At 43.3% G+C, this 20318-nt stretch overlaps 2 protein-coding genes across 5 annotated transcripts in view; one reads left to right on the top strand and one right to left on the bottom strand.

Moving 5' to 3' along the window:
- Window positions 1-675: 675 nt before the first annotated feature.
- Fam72a (family with sequence similarity 72 member A) lies at window positions 676-9277 on the bottom strand. The gene is made up of 5 exons (XM_042681377.1): window positions 9053-9277; window positions 8412-8634; window positions 5683-5760; window positions 4032-4156; window positions 676-1036 (listed from the first exon to the last, which is right to left on the bottom strand). The coding sequence occupies exons 2-5, from the start codon at window positions 8561-8563 to the stop codon at window positions 942-944; spliced, it is 450 nt and encodes a 149-aa protein (XP_042537311.1). The 5' UTR covers window positions 8564-8634; window positions 9053-9277; the 3' UTR covers window positions 676-941.
- Window positions 9278-9950: 673 nt separating this feature from the next.
- Srgap2 (SLIT-ROBO Rho GTPase activating protein 2) overlaps window positions 9951-20318 on the top strand; it is a 244921-nt gene continuing 234553 nt past the window's right edge. For 2 of the 4 annotated variants that reach the window (XM_042681375.1, XM_042681376.1), the window contains exons 1-2: window positions 9989-10088; window positions 11787-12423. In XM_042681375.1, coding sequence (XP_042537309.1) covers window positions 12357-12423 — 67 coding nt within the window. In that variant the 5' untranslated portion in view covers window positions 9989-10088; window positions 11787-12356. Of the gene's footprint in view, window positions 10089-11786; window positions 12424-20318 lie in introns of all 4 variants that reach the window. The other 2 variants (XM_042681373.1, XM_042681374.1) reach the window with 2 other exon arrangements.

Below are 20318 nucleotides of genomic sequence, written 5' to 3'. Positions count from 1 at the left end.
ATCCAGCACTATCCCAAATTCTTACTCCTGTGTCTCTGAATGCTGCCTAAAATAATGAAAAAAACTTTATGATGTACAGTGGCTTAAACCATTAAGGTTTTTCCCCTTTAATTTTAGTGTTTGGACTGAGACTACCCAGGAAATTTGCTTGCTATTTACAGAGAAAGCCCCGGAGAATGGGATGACAGAGAAGAAGGTTTAGAATATTTAGCTTTCATCATACAATCCATCATGGTTTTAGAAAAATGTAAATGAATAACCTTGGTAAACAGTATATGCTGATAAATGTCTGATAAACTCATTTGTCTAACATATCAAGGAATCAAAACAATTCATCTATTTTAAAGTTTTAATTTATTCTGTAAGCGGATTCACAAATCTTGCTCCATGTTAAAGCAGTTATCACCAGTGTAACATATGATAGTCAGTATCCATGACAGCCTAACAGCCTACTCTTCTTTTAAAGCCTCTGTTAATACTCAGTTGAGACTGATACATGTGTAGTTGATATACAAGTGGACACTAATGCTCCTATTGAGGAATGTAAAAGCCAGTGTGGTAGCTGGCATCAAGTTTTTAGGAAAACTCTCCTGATTGGGAGATAGCTGAGTGACATGTGAAAAATCTTCTATCTGAAGTTAATACTATGAAGGCTGGAGGAAAGGAAGCATTGGAAGAGAAGAAAAACTTCATTGACTTAAACTGAAGGAATTAATTTAAGACAGCAAATAAATAAATCAACAAAGGTCAAGTTTTGGTTTCAAAAGAAAGGAAGGAAGGAAAGAAGGAAGAAGGAAAGGAAGGAAAGAAGAAAGGAAGGAAGAGAAAAGGAAAGAAAAAATAAGTCACTGGAAAGTCCTCACTGGCAATTTTAGTTAATTTGCTAACATATTTTTAAATAGGAAAATACTATTATAAAATATTATATATCATAATTCTATTCATCGAATGCATTCTTCTGCTGAAATATCTAACACATCTTCATCTGTATTCTCTTCTATCTCTGGTAAGTTACCCCAAAGTAGGAAGTTTATACCTGAAAAGAAAAGATCATAACATTATGTAGTGATTACTACTACAATTCAGAACATGATATACAAGATATTATGTACTAAAATTCTTATAAAAACCATAGTGTTAACAATGAAGAGAAGAATGATCAAAAGATGGATTACAAATAAAATTAATATTATCACCTAAGACATACAGTCTTTAAATTATTTCAAGCAAGAGCTGGACTTTTAGAGTCTTAGAACTGAAAAAGAGTACATTTATATTATGTCTTTCTTTCCTGGTCATTCTTCATTGATAATTATCTAATCTATTCTAATGACTTTTAAGATTAAAGATCTTATAATATTCTTTTAGATGCCAGTGGCTCACGCCTGTAAAACTAGCTACCCAGGAGGCTGAGATCTGAAGACTGTGGTTCAAAGCAAGCCTGGGCAGGAAATCTGTGAGACTTATCTACAATTAACCACCAGGAAACTAGTAGTGGTGCTGTGGCTCAAGTTGTAGAGTGCTAGCCTTGAGCTGAAGAGCTGAGGGACAATGCCCAGGGCCCAGAGTTCAAGCCCCAAGACAGACCAAAAAAAAAAAAAAAGGGTCTGAAGCCAGTTATAATATGAATTGTAATCCTTGCATGAATTTATGTACACATAGCAAATACAGACTATCACCCTCATCCCTTCTTCTAGCCACCTATTTTGCACAGATGCTCAAGGGGACATGACAAAGATGTGGGTGTTACACTGTGTTACACTGTTGAAACACTGGGAGACTCTCTTGTTGGAGAGAGATATTGTAATCTAATCACAAAATGTTAGCATTTATTCAATGATACTGGTTATATAGATGTCTATCATGTTATTTTCCATAATCTGTTTGAATTTTTGATTATTAAAAAAAACCCTCCCCCATCCTAATTCCAAGAATAGATTGTGATTTGCTTCTGGTAATAGTGCACTAGAGAGCTGACAGGATGGAGGGAATTACCAGGCCATAATCTAGGTAAATAGAAGACAATACTTTGACTCTGGGGCCATCTGGCCAAATCCTAGAGAATTTGAGCTTAGATTCCCCAAGTCTCATGGGAAAATTCTCAGAAATCAGATCTATATATATATAGCTTAGAACACAGAACTCTTGTGATCCTTGTCAGTCTAGACATTTAAGTCTAGAACAACTTGTACATGTATTTATTTAATGTTATTGACTCAGGTGATTAAAGGACAGTTTCAAAGTCATTAGAATCCCTCTTTTAGTGCCAGTGGCTCATAACTGTAATCCTAGCTACTTGGGAGTCTGAGGACCAGGTTCAGCCTTTGCAGAAAAGTCTGACACTTGTCTCCAAAATAACCAGTAAAAAGAGCAGGGCTGGAGGATTGGTCAAGTGGTTGAGTGCTAGCAGAGCAAGCTCGAGCCCTAAGTTCAAGCTCCAGTACCACCAAAACGCCTCAAATTCTCTTTTATTCAAAATCTTACATTAAGCTATAATATTAGAGTTACAAAGGAGAAGTCTGACATACTTGGAATTAAAGCTTAGGAGCTATGAAGCAGCTCAGCACAATTGCTTCAAAGGAGAAAAAATAAACTAGGAGATTGAATCTGATAGAAGTACCACCTTCCTTTCTCTGTTAAGAAGGGAGGAAGGAAATCCTGTGATACATCTGTTTTTTATGGATTAGATTCAAGCAAATGAAGAATGCTGGGCTTTTATCTTTGAAAAAATTGACCACTATTAAAATGTAAATCAAAACTGAAAAATCTCTACTCTGTTTTGATTCCTGTGAAGCAGGAAAAACAGTTTCAAAGCAGAAACTTGCTTTAATATATCCCATAAGCAACACAAACATAAAACCAAAAGCCTAAATTAGGAGCCTATATCTCACTTAGGGGAACTCTGAGGAGTCCTTGCTTGAAAATGGCCTTCTTAACATATGGAGTCTTAAGATCCCTAAATGATGGATTGAGAGTCCAGTTGATTCTCAGGTGATTAAGGAAAAAAAACTCTCTAAAAATGCAAACATAATTGGAAGGTTTAAAAACCATGACAACCTAGTTTGCAATTCATGATCTTTTGGTCTATCAATGTAAATCATATCTTTTTTTAAAAAAGGAATATCTTTTTAAGTTCCAAAGCAGAAACATTCACTAAAAAACATGAGAATATCAGTGATAAAAAAATTAGACTGTTATTCTCAACATCAATTTGGCATGATGGACAAAGAGATAATAGACGTTGGGAACATATGTCCCATAACAAAACTAAATGGCTCCAAACAAAATAACAAGTATTATGAACACATCCATAATAATTGATACTATATTTTCTTACAAAAATTAGTCACAACACGTTGTGACTAATTTCAATCATAAGTTCTTGATCTAGATATCAAAATATTTATTTTTATCTTTAGTGAAGAACTACTGAAGGCAATGGTTCCTCTTATCACCCTCCCACTCCCCCAGCCTCTCTTTTTGCACACACACACATACACACGCACACACACACAAAACTACCATATATAAAAATCTTCAAAATTTCTCTGGAATTGTAATATACATCAAGGCAATAGTTTAGAGCAATTGAAACATTAATGTAAAAAGACCCAAAAGTTAATCATGGTGGTAACAGTTGGGAGGCTGAGGTAGGAGGGTAGGAGGCCAGTTGGACTATGTAGCTAGACTGAGTCAAATAAAAACAGAAAAAAAAGCAAAGGAAAGGTGAAAAAAGAAAAAGAAAGGGAAGGCCAGGGGAAGGGAGGAAGGAGAGAAGAATAAAAGGAAGAAGGAAAGAAGAAAAGAAGGGAAGAAAGAAGAAACAATATATAAATAAATTTGTGAACAGAGTCTTGAGTTCAAGCTAAGAGTTTTCATAAATGAATAAAAAAAGGATTGACATTTCACTCTGGCTGATCCAATCTAGCTGTCTAGGTCTCGGAGGAATTTGGAAACAGTCTGTTGGGATTTCTTCTTAGGTATTGTCAGAGAAATTTGACAGGGGAATGTCTATGTCAATGGTTTCTTACCAGTGGAGTCTAATCTGTTAATACCGTAAACTGCCTGGCTGTGAAACATCCAGAAGTGTCCATTGTTGCAGGAAAGAAGGCAGGGACTACATGGAGCAATCACATGGTACCCTACAATGTTCCCACTACAAAAGAAAGTAAATGTTATTAGATACCATGTAGTACTTGGTCCATAAATGCATTTTCACATTCTAATTGTAGTGAGAACATGTAAGTTAGACATCTCTTCCAAACAATCTCCATCGCTGGGATCTTTGGGATGAGATTTACTCTGATTACAGTTATAGTCATACTACCAACTGGGAACTTTTGTCTGCAAGCTAAGTGAAACAATATGAGCAGATCCTTGCTATTATTTTTGTATTCTGTCCTTGGAAGCTAGCTTCTGGTTGTGATAAGTTCTGTAAAGGACAAATAGAAGGTTGTGATTTGTTCTGTCAAGTGCCTGAAATCAATATGCTATACAGACAAAAACACATTAAATAAAGACTTAACTAGAGGTAGAGAATTTTTCTAACCCCAGGATTGTGGCAAGGTGGGTTCCTACATGTTCTAGCTCTCTGCCAGAACATAAAAATGTTCCAACAGATGGAGGAGTAGGAAGACAGCATGAAGCCCTGTAAACTAAACACAAGCTGGCCACTCTAATTTTAGTTTCAGTGTTTTTGGAGGAATTCAAAAATAAAGCAAATCACCAGCCTCTAGAGAAAGTTGAAAAAGTTTCTACTGTCTTCAGTATTATCCAGATGATCTTAAAGTACCTCAGTCTTACACAATTTTTTTTTTACTAGCTTGTCATATGCTAAATGGAGTAAACACATAGGGAATATCTTCATATTTTTTAAATGACATCATGAACTGTTTATATTTTGAGTTGTAAAAGTACTTACTATAGCTTGGTCTCACCCAGTGAGATGTGGGAGTCAGTCACTCTGTAAGTTCCTACAAAGAATACTATAATAGGTACTAACCTCCTAAAATGTCTTCAAATCATAACCAAGGCAAATAAATAAAACTGAAAGTTGTTCTTAGACTATAGCTGACAATTATTTGTAAGACTATATATACTCCAAGAGTAAATCTATGACCTTATTACTCCTATTCATTCGTCCATTCATCTGCTCACTTAATTTATATTTATTGAGCCAGACATTGTCTAGGTGGTAGAAATCCAACAATGTACAAAATTAAGTCCTTGTTTTCATGGAACTATCATTTATCATAGGGATATATGAGGGGAAGAGAAGAGGAGTAAAGAGGAGGAGAGGAGTGGAAAGAGAGAAGGGAAAAACAGTTCAGAGGTTTATGGAATTTATTTAAGATCACACAGAGAATAAGGATAGGATCAGAGCTCAAATCTAATTTTTATGACTAAATCTTAGTGTTTTTTTCTAGGCTATATTCATTGTTTTATTCTTTAAAAAAAAAAGCAGCTACCTTTGAGTGCACTTTGAAAAATTACAAAATCATTTACAAATGTGAAGTATCCCAAGGCCCTTTTATAAATAGCTGTAAGTAACAAATGGTTTTTCAATGGCTCATTGCATAGGTTATATCAGTGCTCGTTACAGCCCACTGAACCTTTCTCCTTACTTTGGTGACAACATCCATCTTCCAAACCCAGGCTATCCAGAATACGGCCACAAATTACCATTTTAAACAAGCTATGTTCTTCAGTTTGCATTTGCAGATTTCCGTGAAATAGCATCTTCCAATGAAGTCCACTGCACTACAGAAAAAAGTTTACAAATATGCTTAAAATGTTTTAATTGCGGCCAAATGATAACATGAATACTATCTTAATTTTTAAGTGCATAATTCAAAAGTGTTAAATACAGTCACATTGTTGTGCAAGAAATCTCCAGACCTTTCTCATACTGCAAAACTGAAACTCTATAAGTATTACATAACAACTCCCCATTTTCCCTCCCCCAGCTTCATTCTACTTTCTGTTTCTACGAATATGACTACTTTAGTATAAGTAGAATCCCACAGTATTTGTCATATTTGTGACTAGTGTATTTCACTTAGCACAATAGCCTTAAGCTTAGTCCACTGCCACTGTAATATGTGACAAGATCTTTCCTTTTAAGGATGAATTATATGCTATTGTATATATATAACCATATTTTGTTATCCATTTATCAGATGGGTCAATAGATATTTAGATAGTTTCTATTGCTTGGCTATTGTCCACAAAGTTGCTACAAAGAAATATCTTTGCAAGATGCTTCTTTGAACTTTTTTGGGTCTATGTCAGAAGTGGAACTATCAGATCATATGGCAATTTTGTTTAATTTTCAAAGAAACTGCCAGGCTGCTTTCCACTGGAGCTGCACCATTTTATATCTCCAAGAGTAGGCAGGGGTTCTCATTGCCCTACATTCTCACCATCAAATGTACTTTTGTGATTTGGCACACATTTTGTAAATTCATACAGCTGAAAGAATAGAAGTACAGAATTATGAGTCAATTAGTATTTGTGAGCTGACTATAAACATCTGGCAAAACTTCCACTTAAAATATTTTACATATTCATTGAGTCACATATGTCTTAGCACATTAACTTACTGCTATTATAATTCCAACAAAATAGAAATAATAAAAATGATCTAAGTCTGTTCTAGATTAGCCTAACCTGTAATGTATACATTTTTCTGATCCTTTCATAAGACTGCTTGCTACTTACCACAGCTACTGTCAAGATGAGTGGGTTAATTTTAAAAATCTGTATGTGCTACTAAAAAGGAAAAAGCTCTAGACAGTAAATCATACAACCTTTTTTTTTTTTTTTTTTTGGGTCCGGTTGTGGGGCCTGAACTCTGGGCCTGAGCGCTGTCCCTCAGCTCTTCAGCTCAAGGCTAGCGCTCTACCACTTGAGCCACAGCGCCACTTCCGGCTTTTTTCTTATGTGGTGCTGAGGAATCGAACCCAGGGCCTCAGGCATGCAAAGCAAGCGCTCTACCACTGAGCCAACTTCCCAGCCCCTCATACAACCTTTTGCAACAGTAGATTCTATGATTTATCATCTAGTATCTCTTCTATCTTTTTTGGTATCACATATCAACTTAAAATATTAACCCATTTATCTCTGAAAAACAAAGGTGGTAGCCTTTGTAGTTAGTTATGGCTATACTTAAGCCAATGAATGAAAGATTTCAATGGCGATCTTCATCCTACAGGTTTATTTAAATATATTTTGGAACTTTCAAAGTTTCTATGATTATCATCTATGTTTTAAATAAATTATGGAATGGTGGGACAAAGGACAAAAGGGAACTTATATAACTAACAGTGATACTCACAAGACAATATGTTGGGGGGGTTAGAGGGGAGGGAAAGAGGGAGAAAAATGAGGGAAGGGGTAACAAGTTGATAGGAAATGTAATCACTATCTTATGTAACTGTAACCCTTCTGTACATCACCTTGACAATAAAATTAAAAAAATAAATTATGGCTATTAGTTTGCTTCCTTCCAAGTGTGTGGCTAAAGACTTGGAGAATAGCTATCCATTCATATTTTGGATAGTTTTATTTTAATAAAAGAACGCTATTTTGAAAATATAGGACACATTGATTATGCAGGACAAATTGATTATGGAAGGAAAAGTATCTTTTAGGGCCAAATAAAGGCATATATAAGTCAAATAAAATGACTGTTTTACTAAATAGGAAGCAAATTTTAAGGACTTTAGATTCCAAAGTGGGGAGGGACTGAAAACAGATTTTAAAAGGAATTATTATGCAACTTGATGTTAACATCAAAAATAGGCTTTATGAGGGATAAGGATTCTCTTAATGGTAAGTTTCCGTTTTTTATACCATCAATATCAAACTATCATTGAAGGAGAGGGGAAGAATAATAGGGAGGAGGGAATAAGGAGGGAAGAAGGAAGAGAGAGAGAGAGAGAGATTTGAAAAAGAATGATGAATTTCATTGACAGAGGAGCTGATTTATTTATTGCAAATGATGGTAACAAAGTATGATGTATTTTAGTATAAAACGTTATGGACAAATAGGAGACTCTAATATGATTCTTTGAGTCCAGCTGGGCAGAAAATCTTGCCTGAATGTACCTGGAGTCTTGATTCAGTCAGATAGGATGACTGGACAGGGCACTGTGCCAGGGATCTAACTTAAGGGCTTCCATGGCCACGTGACTGTACTTAGACTAGAAATATGACATCAGTACTGACCACTTTGGCTAAACCACAGACTTTGTCCAGACAGTCTGCCCACTTAAGACAGAGTCCTAGGGGATCATCAGACTGTTGGGAGTGGCAGGAACGCCAAATGATAATCTCCAGTTGCCTTCCAGAAATCCAAAGCGTACAAACTCACTCCCCATTTAGTTAACGGCTACCACGGCTTGACTTACTTGGTAGGAGGAATGTCTGTAGAGAAAAGGTCTATGTCAGTATCAGCCAGCAAAACAGCCTTCATCCCCCTAGAGCTGAGCACCTGCTTACAGAATTTGCAACACAGGATGGACACGCATCGGTTCTTGAAACTACAACTGCTGGTAGACATGGCGTCCCACGGAGGATGAAGTGTGGGGCTTTGAAGAGGGGCAAATACCCTTCCTTTTTATTTCCCCTAAGCTAAAAAAAAAAAAAAAAAGACTCAGGCCTTGAGGTCTCTTCTAAGTCCCCCCACACTGGGAAGGACAAAAAGAATTCTTTGTTTTCCCGGTGGAAGAGTAAAAGTACTATTTATTGAGTGGGACCCAGGGGGCGGGGGAGGGGAGAAGCAAATCTGGCCTCTTTTGAACATAGGGGGGCATCTCGGCCTTTCTGGGTCCGAAGGGCGCCCTTCTTCTCCAGCTAGTCCCACGGGCGGGTCCGACCGCCTCTAACTCGAGGTTTAAAGGGATTCCCATCCTTAAGGGCCCTCCCTCGGGCCCACGCCTCCTGCTCCCGGGCTCTCCAACCCCGGATTCCTTCCACCAGGACGATCTCCGGTTCTCCTCCCCCTGTCCCTCAAACCCGTCCCCTCGCCCAGCCCAGCTCCCCCGCTGACCCCGGTCCGGGAGTCCCCGGCCAGCACGGCCCGCCGCGGGCCCGCGCGGGTTCCCTCGCGGCCTCCCTCCCTCAGCTCTCGCGCCGCCCGCGGTGCCTTCAGGTCTCTCTAGGGCCGCAGCCGGTGTGGTGTGGGTGTGGTGGGGCAGAGGTCGCCTGTTAAGGGTCAGTCGGTGCTGGAGTTGGTCACAGAACACGCTGGAATTTTCTTCTTTTTTTTTTTTTTCCACCCTCTTCCGCTTTCTGGGCTTTTCCAACCTACTGTCAATTTGAATTGCCAGCGCCGCGCGGCGATTGGGAGAAACTAGAGTTCGCCCACGCTCCGCATTGGTAGATCTTGAAGGGGCCTTCCCCTGACCTGCGCTGAGTGGCGTGGGGATCGTAGGCCCCGCCCTAGTAACGGTGCCGAGATCATATTGGCTTTCTGGTTGGTCAAATTTGGCCCCGCCTCCAAGCTCATTGGCCGGCCTCTTGAGATCCCGGCAACAGCCTCCGCCCATCCTGGTGATAGTAGTAGGACACTCCCTGCACGCTTTTTATTGGAAGATGTTTCACAGTCCCCGCTGGTCTCTACTCTCTATTGGCTAAAATTCCCCGCAACGCCCCTCCTCCCTACCCCAGTCCAATTGGTTGTGCCTTGTCTTAAGAGTTTGTGTTTGGTTGTCGGTTCCATCTTATCCCGCCCACCAGTTCTAGTTTAGAGGGATCGACAGGTCGGGGAGGAGCTTACTCTAGGACCACGCCTCAGCAAGTGAGTTCTAGTCACACCTCCAAGTTTCGTCGGCTCCTCCCCTTATCCCTGGACTCTCGAGATGAGCTATTCCTATTGGCCAGAGCGTCCATCGGTCGATAGAAAGCGGGAGGTGATTGGTAAGAGGGCGGGCTCTGCTTCCCGGCGGGGTCCTGCGGAGTTGGCGGAGGCTTCTCAGGGGACTGGGGGCTGTTCTGCGTAGAAGCGGGTGGCGGGGAGAGGAGGGGAGGAGAGCTCTTAGTGGGAAGCGGAGCCCGGGGCCTGGGACCCACCGCGTCAGAGCCAGGTAAAGGCTCCTTCCCTCTCTCCCTTTCTCCCTAACCGCCTAGGCTGAAGCCCTGACTGAACAAACCCGGGGCTGGGGCGGGAAAGGGAGCGCGCGGACGCGGCTCGGTCGCTTCGCCTTTGCGGGGCCGCCCGCCCGGATTCCCTCAGACAGCCCTTCCCAAGCCCCCCGCCCCGACCCCCTCCGCACCTCCGCGCGCATCCTGTGATACTGCTCAGGATTGCGGGTCAAGCCACCCACCTCCCACCACCTGGGACTCCGTCCTCTTCGCACACCGCCCGCGCACCCAGCCCCCTCCCAGGTCCTCGGCCTCGGCCAGCCGGGGTCCACCGAGGGGTTAGGTGGTTGGCATCTCTCGTAGTCGTCCGCTCGCTGCCCTCTGTCCCTGTCTGTCCCAGGCCTGGGTGACATCTGGGTCTGTTCTGCACAGCTTTCGGGCTCTTTCCCTCCCTCCCGCCCCGGGCTCCTCTTCACCCATTACCGTTCCCAGACCCTCCTATCTGGGCGCCCCAAGTCGCCCACAGCCTTGTACTTTCCGTAACATCGCAACCCTACGACCCTCCTAGCTGCTCCTCACCACCAAGCCCATCTTCTTGCCCTCTCCCCGCCCGCCTTGCAAGCCTGTCCGTCCCCGGTTGTCCCGGGGTTTCCGTCTAAGACGCCTCATGACCCCCTACCTCACCCCGGCCTCCCGGCTTCCTGCCCGCCTGAACCACGCCGCCCCTGCGCCCTCTCCTCCTCCCGCGGTGCACCCCTTCCTCCAGCCGCGGGAAGAGGGAGGCACGAGCGGGCGCAGCCTCCGGCCGGCTCCCCGAAGGAAAGGGGCGGCCGGGGAGGGAGGGGCGCAGCCGCGGCGCCCCTGAGAGCCCGGCGTCGGACTCGGCGCTTCCCTCCCGCCACCACCCGGCCCTGGCCGGGGCGGGACCCTCGGCGACCCTCTCCCCACCCCCAGGCTGAGGTTGGGTGTGGTATTTGGGATCCCTGGGCTCGAGTGACAAAAAACATCGGGGGTGTCATTTAGAATCCCTCTCGTCCCTAGCTTGGGGGAGGCGGCCGCGGTCTGCCGCCCTCCCTCCACATTCCCCGGCTTTCCCGGTTCCGACCCTCGCCTCTAACCCGTTTCCTGCTTCTGCCGACCGCATTGTTTTCCTGGACGTGTCCCGTGCCGAGCAGCCTTTTTCCAGCAGACCCCCCCCCCCCGCCCCGTACACACATTTGGCTGCCAAGAGAAGCTAGTAACCAAAAACAAAACAACTGTGAGGAGGGGCGGGGGGGGGGGGGGGGAGAAAAGTTGTGCCCGGGTGGCTTGTCCCTCTCCGGCTTTGGTCCACTTTGATGTCCCGGGAGGTGCCCCGGTCGGGGGTCCGGGGTCCGAGTGGAGGGGCAGGATCGGGAGGGCCCCCTCGGGCTGGCGGCTGCCCAGCGCCGGCAGGGCTCGGGAAGCCGCCGAGGTGCCGCAGTCCCCGCCCGGAGCCCGAGAAGGCGGCAGCTCCAAAGTGTTTTCTTTCAACCTTAAAACAAAATCCGGAGGGAGCTTCCTTCCTCCCCATCTCGCTGGTCCGGGTTCGGCCCGCGGCGTTTGGCCGAGATGAATGGGCCCAGGCCGGGGTGGGAGCGTCGTCCCCCACCCCACCCTCGCCTCGATTAGGATCTGTTCTCGGGCTGATCGCCCCCCTCCCCCTTTTCCTGCGTTTACAGGCAAGTGAACCGGAGCAAACGACTTCCGATCCAGTCCGAGCTGCTGCGGCTCCCGTTTGGGATTTGATTTGCAGCATCTCCAAGTCTGTACGACAGGAAAAAAAAAATCCCGCGAAGCACGCCCAGCCCTCCCCCCACCCCGGCACCCCAATACAAACCCACTCCCTCCCGGGGACACAGCTGGGCGCGTCCACACCCCCGCACCCCCCCCCCCCCACCATGTTGTGCGGAAGGACTTCCACTCCCCGCCTGTGTCGTTGATGTCAGACCCCAGGCCAGCCTCCGGGCGCTGCAGTTCTCCCCGCTAATGCTGAGGCTGCGGCCCCGGCTCTAGCACAGGAACCACCAGCCGCTGCCGCACCCGGCCCCAGCGCCCACCGTCTGCATGTGCCCGCCGTAGCCGCCTGCCCAACCCGCAGCCCGCGCTCCCCGGAGCGCTGGAGACCACCGCGGGGGGCCCCTTCTGCCCTTGGGAGAAGCGGTCTTGGAGGTATTGATTTCAGTGGTTGGATTTTTTTTTCCCTTGGATCTATCAATTCACAATTTGAATTCGGAAGAAAGAAGGAAATCATGACGTCCCCAGCCAAATTTAAAAAGGATAAGGAGATCATAGCAGAGTACGATACTCAAGTCAAAGGTAAGGGCTTTGGAAAAATGTCAGAATGCTTCTGCTCTGTGAACTGGCCAGGCATGCTGCTCATTTCTTTGGGTGGAGCAGGTGGGGGCAGGCTGACCCCAGAGGTGGTTTCTAGGTGGGTGTGCGCCTCCTAAGGCTGGGGCACTGAGAAGGAATTGTCTGAGTGGGTGCAAAGAGTGTCTTTGTGGGGCTGGCCATTATTTTGGTTGCCTCTTCCTCCAGGGTGGACAGGGTGGGGGGAGGGGCCGGAGGGTCTTGGGAAAAGGCGGTAATTTAACTCCTGGTGTCTGGGTCAGGACTCCTTGAAGGACAGCTGAAATCTGACAGGTGTTTGGACATGCATTTCAGAGGTTGAAGAGTCCACACAGAAAGGCAGCCTTCAGAAGGTGTACCGTTTGAAGAGTCCTGGGAGAGGCTTTTTTCCCCCTTCTTTTTCTGATGGACTATAGTAAAACATGGTATTTGCTATGGCACTGGGCATAGAAAGTCTCTAGCCATCTTGGGGGCACCTTATACTTGCCTAGTCCCTGGTCACCTGCATACAATCAGAGTGAGATCATAGAACAGAAGATATAAGGCTACCCACGCCCAGTTCTCTGCCCTTACCTAACCCAAATTGAGTTGGGAATGTTTGGGTTTCAGAGTACTGCTGATAACTGGAAAATGAGAAGACATAATTGTTTAACCCTTCTGTACTGTCACCCTCTGCTCCAGGCAGGATACATGCTCTTAAAGGTCTATTTTCCCCTCTGCAAACATGTGAGATGCAAAGCAAAATATAGATGGATGAATACAAGGAACCTGTCTCCCTATCTAGTCCTCCACCAGACTTGGCTGGTCAGTCAGTCCATGTCCATTAGCCTTTTCTTACCCAGCATTTCCCTTGGGAGGACTTCCTGCCTGTGAAAGAGCCCTAGCTTGTGTTTGTGCAAGACACTGTTCTTTCCTGACCAGTCACTGGAAAAAGCCATGTGGCTCCAGCCCATTGAGACCTTTGCTGGGGAGTGGGAGAGGTAGGTAGCCCTGAATGCTACACCACATGGTTGGAGCTCTGGGTTTTCCTTTGTTTCAGAGTACAGAGGGAGGGGCCCCTCCTTCTTTCCCTGCACCAATGCAAGGAGACCTTTTTCTATTATAGAGGACTTGGGAAGGACCATGTCTCCCTTCTTCTGATTGCCTGGGGTAGGGATAGAGTGAAAAGGGCAGTTCCCTTATGCCTTTGAAGGTTGGCAGGTAGTTTGAAGTCCCCATTGTGTCTGAAGGATCTTTTTATGTCATCAGTTTGGTCAGTGTTGGAAGTGTCCTAAGGGACCGTCTATCCACTTGGCTGCAAATATTGGTAGGTTTATTACAGAGATGGGGGAGTTGATTGATTGATAGCTTCAGTTGGACTGGGATTGAGAGAGGTGTGGTTGTGAGTTATAATTGAGGTCTTGGCCTCTTGTCACTGTCATAATCCCGGCTTGTTTTTGTAAACAATAGGCCACTGGCCTCTGTGTCCTGTCCAGATGCACAGCATTCTGCCCCTGGAATCCCCCCTGCAGTTTTAGCCAGATATGTCATTTTCCCCCCCTTCTTAATGCATCCTATTCTTAACTGTTGCCCTAGGAAGTGTTAATAACTTTGACTTTCCCAGATTTCTTTCTAGAAGCACTCCATTTGATTAAGGTGCAAAGTAATTTACATTTTTTTTTTGTGGGGCTGGGGTGTTAATAGAATCTGCTGATTTTTTTTTTTTTTGGTAAAGATTTCTGAATGTCTCAAAATTAAACAATTGTGTATTTATAAATAATGTTCACTGAGATGATGTAATACAGTCAGCTATTTGGGATTTCTCCTCAACCTTGCTATAAGCTGGAAATTGTTTTGCTTCACTTTGATATTTTTCCATTGACCCTGTTCAGGACAATAGAATTTTATAGGTGGCTAACCATCATGTCTTCCTTAGAAAGGTGCCTCATGAGCGTTTATAAAACTGAACTGAACAATTTAGTCCATCATTTTTTTTTTTTGTCGGTCGTTGGGCTTGAACTCTGGGCCTGGGCGCTGTCCCTCAGCTCTTCAGCTCAAGGCGAGCGCTCTACCACTTGAGTATAGCGCCACTTCTGGTTTTCTGGTGGTTTATTGGAGATAGGAGTCTCACGGTGTCTCCTGCCCGGGCTGGCTTTGAACCGCGATCCTCAGATCTCAGCCTCCTGAGTAGCTAGGATTACAGGCGTGAGCCACCAGCGCCCGGCTAGTCCATCATTTTTAAGGTGAGAATACAGAGAGCTTGCCAGTGGCTTACGCCTGTAATCCTAGCTACTCAGGAACCTAAGATCTGAGGATCACAGTTCAAAGCTGGCTTGAGCAGGGAAGTCTGTGAGACTCTTTATCTCCAGTGAACCAGCAAAGAGCTAGAAGTAGGGCTGTGGCTCAAGTGATAGATTGCTAACCTTGAGCAGAAAACCTCAGAGATAGCTCTCTGGCCCTAAGTTCAAGCTCTAAGATCAGCATACACATAAAAAAAAAAAGTTCAGAAAACGGGTTTGTCCAAGGTAATACGGTTAGGTAGCAGCAGGTTTAAAGCTAGCAGGTTTCCTGATTCCCCATGTTCTATTCTGCGTCTTTACTATAAAACAAAATCTGGCTAGGGAGGGAAAAGAATTTTACTAGGAGTCAAAATCTGTCAATGAATACTAGTAGTGATATGACAATAGTTCATATTTTGGTTGCTCATTAAGTTTTATCCTGCCCCAAGTGTTTTCCATCAATGATCAGATTTAATTCTTACATCAATCTGGGAAGTGGGGATTAAGGTCACCTTCCATTCAGGAAACAGGTTTAGATAAGGCCTTTCAAGGTCACATTGCCAAACCTTAGCAGCTTGATTTCATTCATTCTTTTATTCATCATTTTGTTCTGGGTGATACAGCAGTTGAAAAGATAGAGTCCCTACTTTCATGGAGCTTATATTCCAGAACCTGAACCCCCTGTGGAAGATCACAGAACTTCAACACAAAGGAGCCTGGGTTGGCTCTGTGCCTCACTGAAGCATTTTAGTTTCTTTTCTTTTGAAACAGGGGCTTGAAATTCATAACCCTCTGCTTCCTGAGTGCTGGGATTTTCCTGCATCATTACCTAGTAAGAGTATTAGTAAACCATGTATTCTGTGGGATGCATGGTGCTGCCAGCCTTATTTCTCTTACAGATGCCAAGTTAAAAAAAAATTGTGATCTAGCAAGCAGTTCAGTTGGGGGATAAAAGAATGTAGTTTTTTTTTTTTTCTTTTTTCTTTTGGCTGGTCCTAGGGGCTTGAACTATGGGCCTCGGTGTTGTCTCTGAGCTTTTGTGCTCAAGGCTAGTACTCTACCACTTGAGCCATTTTTGGCTTTTTATGGTTAATTGGAGATAAAAAAAATCTCAAAAACTTCCATGGTCTTCAGATCTCAGCCTCCAGAATAGCTAGGATTCAGGCCTGAGCCACCCATGCCTGGTTTAAAGAGTATATTTTAAGAGAGGGAGGATCCAAGTTTAAATCTGCATGTTACATAAGTTGTCTGAGCCTCAGTTTTGTAATTGGGAAAGTAGGCAAAATAAAAGGCATTTTTTCTAAGGTAGTTAGAGGTAAGGGATCAATGGTAGTCTGTGTAAGTCACTTAGCATAGTATCTGGCTCTTGGGAGAGCCTAACGCAGGTACAGGCTATCCTCTGAAGTGAGTCTTCCTTTCTTCTTGCTGACTTGGACTTCTTGCTGTGCACACCAATTGTTAAATGACAGGAAAATTTAAATGTAGGAATGAAACTTGAGTTCTAGTTTAAATTCACCCAATAGCAACAAAAGGTATATTGTGTCTGTTATTTAAACTCTTTGGACATCAGTTTCCTTTTTTTTAAAATCAACAGGTAAATTGTTTAAGTGTAGGCCTGTACTGTGTCTTTGCTCCTAGTCCTCGATCTGCTTTTCTGTCAGGATGGTTTGAAACAAGTCAAATCTAGATAGACTTTGTGGAACTCACTCCTGGACTTTTCCATCCTAAAACACCTGCTTGTATGAACCCCAAAGACCTTTAAGGTTGCCACCTTAGTCCTGTCTTAGTATGATTTTATGAGGGGCTATCCCCTTAGCCAGCCTGCTGTGTATCTGCTTCTTGAAAACTAACATTGTTTCTGGTTTGTGGGTGTTCAGATTCCTTTGAGTGTTCATGCTTTCAGTGTTGGACTTGACAGGACTAATATTCTGAGTCTTTCTACAAGTTTTTTTTTTTTTTTTTTTTCACTTTAGAAAGTACTTTCATGTATATTAACTTCTGGAAATACTTGACAACCTTGATAGGATCCTGATCAGAATCTGGTGCTTTTGGTCTCTAGCTGGTGTTTGCTGCTATTTGAGCACTGGATGGTGATAAGGTATGAGGCAAGGTACCAGAGAATTCACATCACTACCTAGAGTCCCAGCTAATGTCTTTCCTTACTCAAGACCCTCCCACACCACCCTGCTTTTTTTTTTTTTTCCCAGTCCTGGGGCTTGAACTCAGGACCTGAGTGCTGTCCTTGAGCCTCTTTGTGCTCAAGGCTAGTGCTCTACCACTTGAATCACAGTGCCACTTCTGGCTTTTTCTGAGTAGTTTATTGGAGATGAGAGTCTCATGGACTTTACTGCCCCAGCTGTCTTCAAACCGTGATCCTCAGATCTCAACCTTCTGAGTAGGATTACAGGTGTGAGCCATCAGCATCTGGCTTCAAGACTCCCTTTCTTTTACCTTCTTCTTGAGTTTTTAATTTCTCAGGAAAGCCAAGACTGATAGTTAATGCAAATACTCTAGGACACATAGTTTCAAACAGTCTGACAGAGTGTGCTGAACAGTCAGATTTTTCTCTTGGGAACATTAGGGGTCTTGTTTCTCCCTTCTTTCTCTCTGTTTTAGGAGAACAGTATGTGTGCCCCTCAGAGCTGAGAAGTGGAATTTTGTAATTTCCATCTGGAGCATTTTGATTTAAAAAAATAATAAAAGCACAGGCCTTTGCTTGTAACAGTTTAACTCTTTCATGACCCTCTGAGAGCTGAAGATGAAATTTCAAACTCTAGTCATATTGTGTGTGCACACACACACTTGGGAATGTTGATGGCTGGTATTTAACAAGCGTGGTCCCTAGAGAGGTTTAGCTTAGTGCCTCACTCATGCCAACAAAGGTCTTCTCCCGAAGCTTCTTTCCTTCCAGCTCCCACCCCCCTACTCCCCAAGGGAGCTTTAAATATAATCAGTTTGTGAAAAGCTGCAGTAAAACATCTCTTTGGAATCCCAAGCAGATGCTATCATCTTCCCACAAGACAATTGAGGGCTCCTCTTCCCTTGTTCAGAGTGCATAACAACTGCAATAAGGTGAAGGCCTGGAAGAAAATGAATCTCTGGGACAAATTGAAGCACTCTACATCACACAGTTGCAAGACTCTGGAGGAAGATGGTAGATTGGAGCTAGGGCATTCTGTGTGCTATGCAAAGCCGCCTTGATTGGAAACTGTTCATGAGCCCTCTCAGCTTTGCTGATGTAAAGCCTTCTTTTGGAGGGAATAGGAATGGAAATTTTCCTTGGTAAATTACTTAAGAGTAACCTGTCAGGTAGGTAGGGCCTCATCTGTCTTCCACCACACAGTTGGAAGACAACCTTTGCATTTCTTTTTTTTTTTTTTTTTTGTCAGTTGTGGGGTTGAACTCTGGGCTTGGACGTTATCCCTCAGCTCTAGGCGAGTGCTCTACCACTTGAGCCACAGTGCCACTTCTGGAAGACAATCTTTGATACTTTGTCCCTTGTGAAGTCTACTATGTCTGACCTGGCCACAGGTACTGTAGGGTCCACCCCCTTCTAACATCAGCTGGTGCTTAGATCCTGATTCTTAAACTCTTGCTTTTCACTCCAGATAACTGAGCATCCCAGTGACCCCTGTAGAGGAGTAGTAGTAGTAGTAGTAGTTCTTGTTCTTGTTCTTCTTTCTCTTCTTCTTCTTCTTTTTTTTTTTGGCCAGCCTTGGGGCTTGAATTCAGGGCCTAGGCACTGTCCCTTAACTTCTTTTGCTCAAGGCTTGCACTCAAACACTTGAGCTACAGCTCCACTCTGGCCTTTTCTGTTTATGTGGTACTAAGGAATTGAACCCAGGGCTTCATGTATGCTAGGCAAGCACTCTACCACTAGAGTTTAGTGTTCTAGAGTTCTTCTGAAGGAAGAGTCTTATTTGTGGCCCATGCCTCACCCTTCCCTACATTGAGAAAATACTATGTCATGATGAAAGAAATAACAGATTACGTGTACATTTCTAGTAGTAAAATTTAAGAGAACAGTTTTAATACCCCAAATGATGTATTTGGTGAGAATATGGGAAAGTTACCTTGGAAGAGATTTGATTTAAAAGTAAATAATGAAGGGCTCAAGTGGTAGAGCCCTTGCTTAGCAAGCACAAGGCCTTGAGTTCCAAACCCAAATACTGAAAATAAATACTGAGAACACTTAAAGTGTTTTCAAAGATTATTCACTAGCAGGGTGTAGGGGTTGGGGGCTCACACCTATGATCCTAACTACTCAGGAGGCTGAATCTGGTGACTGGCTGGAAGCCAGTCCAGGCAAGAAAGTTCCCTGGACTCTTATCTCCAATTAACTACCAAAACAAACAAACAAAAAGAACCAAAGAGCAAAAAAGTTATCATCTAACTATTCTTAAGTGTATAGTTCGTGGACATTATACTGTTCTGCCATTATCATTATCCATCCACCGAACTCTTTATCTTGAAAAATGGGAACTCTGTGCCCACTACATAATAATACCCTTTTCCCTTGCCATAAATCCATGGCAGCCACCATTCTACCTTCCGTCTGACAACTCTAGATGCCTCTTGTAAATGGAATCATGCAGCATTTGTCCTTTTGTTATCAGCTTATTTTTGCTTGACATAATGTCCTGTGTGTTTATCCAGGTTCTTGCATCTGTCAGAATTTCTTTTTAAGGCTAAATATATTCCATTATATTTGTCTGAAGCATATTATGTTTTATCCATTTGCTGATGGACATTTGAGGTGGTTCTCCTTTTTACCTACTGGAATAGTGCTTCTATGAATGTAGGTATATTCACATTATTTAAAAAATGGCCTCTGTCCAAACATTTTAGGATTAAAAAAAAAATGTCAGTATAATTACTAGTCCTGATAATTTTTTTAATTTTTTGGTACCAGTCCTGGGGCTTGAACCCAGGGCCTGGGCACTGTCTTTTGTGCTCAAGGCTAGCAATCTATCACTTGAATCACAACTCTACTCCTGCTAGGTGGTGAATTGAAGATAAGAGTCTAACAGACTTTCCTGCCTGGTCTGGCTTCAAACCTTGATCCTCAGATCTCAGCCCTCTGAGTAGCTAGGATTATAGGATTATAGATGTGAGTCACTGACTCTTGACTTCTGGTAAATTTTTTAGAGTTAAGGTTTTATATATTCATATTTTATTATCATGAGTATGTATCTGATTTTATAACATGATCATGGTATTTTATTAACAATAAATCTTTATGCCTTTTAATAATTACATGAATTGCTAAGTTTTCACTGTAGTTTTCACAACTTTATTGTTTCTTCATAGACACTTAATGACCTGTATGTGTTTCAGGTATATAGTGTACATATGTTATATACCTATGAACATAATCAAATTTTAGTGAACATATACCGCCAAATGTTTTTTTATTATAGTGAATTGTTAATAAATAAGAACTATAATAACTATGTTATAGAAAAACATTAGCTTAACAATTAGTAAATGGAAGCCAAATATTACCAAATTGAAAAAAAATCAGTAATGATTCAAACTACCCCTGTTGGTTCTTATAAAATTTTCTCAGCCTTGATGTAAAAGACTCAGGGAAGTTGGGTTATT

The sequence above is a fragment of the Dipodomys spectabilis genome, unplaced genomic scaffold, assembly GCF_019054845.1.
Source record: "Dipodomys spectabilis isolate Male_0828 unplaced genomic scaffold, ASM1905484v1 ptg000069l, whole genome shotgun sequence".
NCBI lineage: Eukaryota > Metazoa > Chordata > Mammalia > Rodentia > Heteromyidae > Dipodomys > Dipodomys spectabilis.
This window is presented reverse-complemented; position numbering and strand designations above follow the sequence as displayed.

What these genes read in the sequence shown, in the direction of transcription:
- Fam72a (XM_042681377.1), bottom strand. Translation starts at nt 8,563, where the DNA reads ATGTCTACCAGCAGTTGTAGTTTCAAGAACCGATGCGTGTCCATCCTG. An exon ending in ACAGACATTCCTCCTACCAA is followed by an intron (nt 5,761 to 8,411) that starts GTAAGTCAAGCC and finishes TTTTTTCTGTAG; the next exon opens with TGCAGTGGACTTCATTGGAA. An exon ending in AACATAGCTTGTTTAAAATG is followed by an intron (nt 4,157 to 5,682) that starts GTAATTTGTGGC and finishes TTTCTTTTGTAG; the next exon opens with TGGGAACATTGTAGGGTACC.